Source organism: Triticum dicoccoides, chromosome 5B (assembly GCF_002162155.2).
Source record: "Triticum dicoccoides isolate Atlit2015 ecotype Zavitan chromosome 5B, WEW_v2.0, whole genome shotgun sequence".
NCBI classification, from domain to species: Eukaryota; Viridiplantae; Streptophyta; class Magnoliopsida; order Poales; family Poaceae; genus Triticum; species Triticum dicoccoides.
In genome coordinates, this window is record NC_041389.1 from 695,988,602 (window position 1) to 695,994,292 (window position 5,691).

Consider the following 5,691-nt stretch of genomic DNA (forward strand, 5'->3'; position numbering starts at 1 on the left):
TGGTACATACCCTCAGCCCCGAGGGTGAACTACTCCCTCCTCGTCATGGAGAGCGCCGGGATGATGAAGATGGCCACCGGTGATGGATTCCCCCTCCGGCAGGGTGCCGGAACGGGCCCCCGAGAGGTTTTTGGTGGCTACAGAGGCTTGCGGCGGCGGAACTCCCGATCTATCTTGATTTTTGATGGTTTTAGGGTACGTAGGCTCATATAGGCGAAAGAAGTCGGTCGGGGGAGCCTCGAGGGGCCCACGAGATAGGGGGCGCACCCAGTAGGGGGGCGGGCGCCCTCCTATCTCGTGGCCTCCTCGAGGATCTTCTGATGTGAACTCCAAGTCTCCCGGATCATATTCTTCCAAAAAATCACGCTACCAAAGGTTTCATTCCGTTTGGACTCTGTTTGATATTCCTTTTCCTCGAAATACAGAAACAAGCAATAAAACAACAATATGGGCTGGGCCTCCGGTTAATAGGTTAGTCCCAAAAGTAATATAAAAGTGTATAATAAAGCCCGTAATCATTCAAAACAGATAATAAAATAGCATGAATGCTTCATAAATTATAGATACGTTGGAGACGTATCACGCACCAACACATGGTGCGCCATTAGTATATAGTAGTGGCGCACCACATGTCTGGTGCGCCATTAGAGTCCATATCATCTATAGCCCTTTTCCTTGTAGTGGTATGAGCTCCTTGAAAAAGAGAATCAGTCTAATTCGGCTGACTTGAAGAAGGCACTTGATGCGGCCAAGGAGCACTACAAGAAATATGCTATCTTGTGACCTCCACTATTGGTCACTGAAAGGTCATAGTTTTTCATTTGCGACCTTTTTGTGACAAAAACATAAGGTCAAAAGCTGACGGTCGTAAACTGACTATAGCGACCTTCTCTGTGAGAAGGTCGTAGACGTTTACGACCAAAACAGAAGGTTGTTGAAGCTATGACCTTTTGTTTTGGTCACTGGCTGTCTGCCCAGGCCACGTCGGATCCGATGTGGCAAGCTGACGTGGCAAAATTGCGACCAATTCAAAAGGTCACAGGTAAGATTCAGCCCGGTCCGATTCATTGTTTTACATGGGCCGAGCCCAATAATTCGGCCTTCTTGTTCCATAAGCTTCGTTCAGTGTTTTTGGGCCTTAGCCTTTCTACGGCCCATTTCTTTTTTGGGTCTCATCTATTTTTCTTTTGGGCCTCGGCCTTTTTTCAGTCAATTTCCTTAATTTTCAGCCTTTCCTGTGAATATTATTTGGTAAATGGCCTTTCTGATGCCAAATACTACTAGGTCCCACTTCTCAGGTTCTAATTAACAACGGCCAAGGTTTCAACTTCCACAATTTGAAACAATTATTTCAATGAGAATAGTAAACAAGTGAAAATTATCAAAACACATGCCAATTAGCCAAAATACTACAAATATACTTCTCAGGTTGTCCCAGGTTAGAGCTCTTGTAATAGCACAATCTTTACATCATTCATTTCACCAAGATACTATGATACTGCAAATATACTTCTGACTTCTTCCAGGCTAGAGCTCTTGTAAATGTTCGTAGAGGCTGAACGAAGCAGCATCACCTTGTTGAGCAGCAGATCATCAGCATCATCCCAGGTTGGATCAACTCAGCAGAGCATCCCTGGTCGTCGCCATGACTTGAGCAGCAACATCTCAGGTTGATAACCAGATCCTGTAGTGAGCAGCAGTAGCTCATCCAACATTACTGCAATAGCAACAGTAGATCCGATTAGCAACAGTACAACATATAATATCAGCAACATTAACTACTCCAAATCAACAGATTCAACGTGTGCATGCCAGTATAAAGCTGCATCTTGATGCTTTTCATTGCTGATCAAGAGATTGTAATATTTTAATAATCCACTGCATGCGCCACATAGCTACTCCTACCTAGGTAGCTATACGTAGGTGTACTAGCAGCCAGCCCAAAGGCGAGTTGATCAGTAATTCAACATACACTAGCTAGCCAGCAAGCTACTGCTATGTCCTATCCTAGCAGCAGCAACGACTTTTGTTTTTCATGTGTGTAAAGAAATGCATGCATTTCCAGTAAATATAAATGTATGCATGCTTCCATTGGCCTGGACCACACTAGAAGAAAAATGCTCACAGAGACCAGCAGATAGATCGACCTAGGTGTGTGCTTCTTTCCAGTCGCCAAATCTAACTGCCATCGACTTGCAAGCTTTACCTACATGGTCACCATGCAATAATGGCATGCGCACCAAAAGGAAGAGAAGAAACCGAGCATATAGTTTCATGTCGAAGGATCGACATGCCAGAAGAGGTCAGGCCACCGAGGTACAGGTACTCCCTGCGCTTGGTGATGATGGCGGCGCCGGAGAAGCACCCTAAAGCGATGGCGGTTCCGACAAACCCTGTCACGCGGATGCTGGTCGCACAAGAGCAACAGGCCAGTTTTGTCAGCCAACATAAATAGCAAGGATGAGAAATGAATGATAGCATTGAGCAGCAACAAACTAGAACTGTAGGTACATAAATAGCAAGTTATTGTCCAAGTAACAAAACAATCAGTCATATCAATTTTGTAGAACTGTAGGTACACAAATTCAGAACCACCAACAAAAATGAAGGCCCACAAAGTCCATGCTCAAGCCCAAAGTTCAATAACAATAACCCAGACACAGGGTCCAAACCCCACCGCGAAGGGCCCAGGTACAAACTGTCAATATAGGTAGCATCAATTAAAAGACTATAATGATAGCGGCCCATCCAAACAGCAGACAATGTTGGAAAAAGGAGGGTCTCAGGAGAACAATAGACTAATCCAGAAGCAGAATTTGGCACATACACAACCTAACTAATAGTGCTTGCAAGAACAACACAATGATGGATAAGGACATATAATCAGCATATATCCAATAATCCAATCATAGGCATTCACAAACAGTACGTGTCACACTCCCATGACATATGGTTTTGTTACTCTTTACAAGACAGGGACATTTACAGCAACAACAAAAGCAAATTCGTGTTTACCTTGGGTCAAAGTCTATGGGGAGCTTAATCAGAGGTCCAACCGAAGCCCCATCCAGGAGGGCTCACATGGCTCTTTACGCTGTATCAGAATTAACACATATTTTAGATGACGAAAATAGAATCCTGAACGCACCAGTAATAATTGACATCTGACTAGCAACGGAAAACAGATTCAGGCACAAGCAATTTTATAGCAGGATGAAAAATCTATGTGCAAAATTCATGAATGAAATTATAGTAGTAGCACAAAGGACCCTCACAGACATTTGTAATAGTACGCAAAGGTAAATAGAGTTCCCAGCAGACAATGTATTCCAGTTATTAAACAAATCCTCACCAAGGTAATCAGTACAGTGGTGAACCAAACATAGTAATAATCCAAAGCTGATACTAATAAGCAGCAGGAACCTCCCTACTTTTGTGATATAAAACTAATATCGGACCAATTTTGTACCAAGTTGTACATAATCAGTGATGTACAGCATGGGAATGGCCAACAGTCAGTTGTTAAAAACGTTCAACAACCTTTTAGTTAACTATAAGAGGGCTTGTAGGCTTTCCAAACTATTAATTGACAGAACCCAAAATTGTATAACAAGATCACGTTTTTATTATATGACAAAAAGTTAACTAAAGCCAACAAAACAGTAAGGATCAGTGCAATATTAACGTTGACACGTTTACATATTGTGGATGTGGAGATCGACATCATCAAGGAGCAGGGGTTAATAATGGACAGGTTTAATCTAGACATCTACTAGTTAAATCAACTTGATTAGCGTCCAAGCTCTATACTGCTTACCACTCACTCAGACTCAGCGGCACCTACTTACCAGTCCTAAATTGACAAGAGAATGCAGTGATGCTCATATTTCCGGCTTTGGCATAGCAGAACACAAACTGAATAAAAATGACTTAGTTCGCCCACTTGAATAAGAATAGCAAGTCATGAAACTACTAGCGCCAACACACAGATAATGTGTATAGAAATGGTAGCTAGAAACTGACCCAGTACCACGTGAATGATATTTATAGATGATTCATGAAACGAATATTGCCCCCTGAATAGTTATTAACAGGACTTAAAAGTGTATAAGAATTCACCTTCTTATTACTTCCTCCGTCCCATAATGTAAGACATTTTTGCAAGCAATGTTAGCTTGCACAAACGTCTTATATTGTGGGATGGAGGGAGTATGTGACAAGAAGGTAACTAACGCCAACAGAGCAACAAGGACCAGTGCAATATTAACAATGACACATTTTATATCCCATGGAGATAGACACCATCAAGATACAGGGGTTAGTTAATAATGGACAGGTTTCAACTAGTTAAATCAGCGTCCGAACTCTATACTGGGTTCCACTTGGACGGTGTTGGCGCCAGCCGGCGGTGCTTGGTCCAGCAGGGGCAGCAGCAACACAGGCAGAGGCACCAGCCGCTGGCGTAGGCGGCGACGATGACCTGGTTGATGAACACCAGGAACACCCCCAGGATGCCGAGACCCGTCGCCGGCGGGCTCCGGTACACGCAGTTCGTCCCGTTGTACTGCACGGACTAACATAGACTCAGTTAGCACAGATCTATCGAATTGATGAAAAGATAATTGTGATGTTCGGTCTTGGATCCATGCCTTGGAGCTGTAGTTGTTGGCGACGAAGCCGAGGGTGACCGCGACGGAGCCCAGAAAGCCCAGGACCATGCACACCAGCACCGCGTCTTTCTCCATGTTGCCCCTTCTCCTTTTTATTCTGGATGAACTATCAGCAGTTAGAATCGCATTGGACTGTTTACACAGATGTATAAAAACAGGGTCTTATAAATGTGCAAAAGGACTTAAAAACAGAGTCACATTGGCTATTTAGAGTCTTGTAAAGCATTTAGTTACCTTGAAGAACTTGGCAGCTGGTTACTTGGTCCATCAATTTCATTGGGATGGTGCCAATGCCATGGGCCTACACTAGAGGAAATCATGGATACGAAGTTAGTATTAGTATAGTGGTGCTTGACCCCCCAGAAAAAATGGAATTGGTAATTAACACAAACAGGTGGCGTGCTTCGAGGACGGATGTTCAGGCATTTACCTCCGTGGGCGTGGAGCTCCTGCTGAAGCCTGTAGCAGTCGAGCTAGTCGACCGTGTCGTCGGCGTGGTAGAGCAGTTGCTTGAGGGCTGCGAGGGATCTGGCCACCGACCTGTTTCGGGCCGCCCTGTTGTTCACGGCAGAGACGACCCTGTTGACTTGCTCGATCTCGTCCCTCAGCCCCTCCACCTCGCCGGAGGGCCCTGCTTGGCCAATCCACCCGTCCAGCTTGCCGAGGCTCGGAAGGATGGTCTGATGCAGCCATTGAATCGCCGCCTGCACAGAACTGGTGTTGTCTACCGCCTCCATTCCGTCGGCAGATCCCGATGGCAGCGGACGGCGAGGGAAGAAGACGAAGGCGAGAGGGGGGAGCACTAGCCCGCTTATATGGTCGGAGGAGCCTGAGCGGAGGTGCCTCATACTCCTCTATGGCCGCGGTGGTAGTGGTGGCGGCGCGAGGGAGGGGAAGGGAGAGAGGAGGGCGTGGGGGGAGGCCATGGACGGCGGGGAGCTCCGCGGGAGGGAGGTGGCGGCCGCGATCTGGAAGGGAGGAGGTGGCGGCAGCGATGTGGAAGGGACGAGCGTGAATCCGA

The 5,691-nt window shown here is 45.8% G+C and overlaps 1 protein-coding gene across 7 annotated transcripts; it reads right to left on the reverse strand.

The window, feature by feature from the left end:
• Positions 1-1,378: 1,378 nt before the first annotated feature.
• LOC119312719 lies at positions 1,379-5,685 on the reverse strand. 7 transcript variants are annotated; one of them, XR_005151433.1, is made up of 6 exons: positions 5,101-5,685; positions 4,905-4,976; positions 4,650-4,776; positions 4,366-4,573; positions 3,016-3,094; positions 1,379-2,407 (listed from the first exon to the last, which is right to left on the reverse strand). XR_005151433.1 is itself a non-coding variant. In XM_037588478.1 (6 exons), exons 1-5 carry the CDS (start codon positions 5,361-5,363, stop codon positions 3,044-3,046), a joined length of 702 nt encoding a protein of 233 aa, XP_037444375.1. In that variant the 5' UTR covers positions 5,364-5,685; the 3' UTR covers positions 1,379-2,407; positions 3,016-3,043. The 7 variants fall into 7 exon arrangements, 6 of the variants coding, with proteins under 6 accessions (XP_037444375.1, XP_037444376.1, XP_037444374.1 ...); XM_037588478.1 differs by having other exon boundaries at positions 4,373-4,573; positions 4,650-4,764; XM_037588479.1 differs by having other exon boundaries at positions 4,373-4,564; positions 4,650-4,767.
• Positions 5,686-5,691: the final 6 nt, after the last annotated feature.

Bases quoted from the DNA above. Each gene is read 5' to 3' on its own strand.
- LOC119312719 (XM_037588473.1), bottom strand. From the start codon at position 5,363: ATGGCTGCATCAGACCATCCTTCCGAGCCTCGGCAAGCTGGACGGGTG. The intron at 4,977-5,100 runs GTAAATGCCTGA...GATTTCCTCTAG, and splicing joins GGAGCTCCACGCCCACGGAG to TGTAGGCCCATGGCATTGGC. The intron at 4,777-4,904 runs GTAACTAAATGC...AACTGCTGATAG, and splicing joins CAGCTGCCAAGTTCTTCAAG to TTCATCCAGAATAAAAAGGA.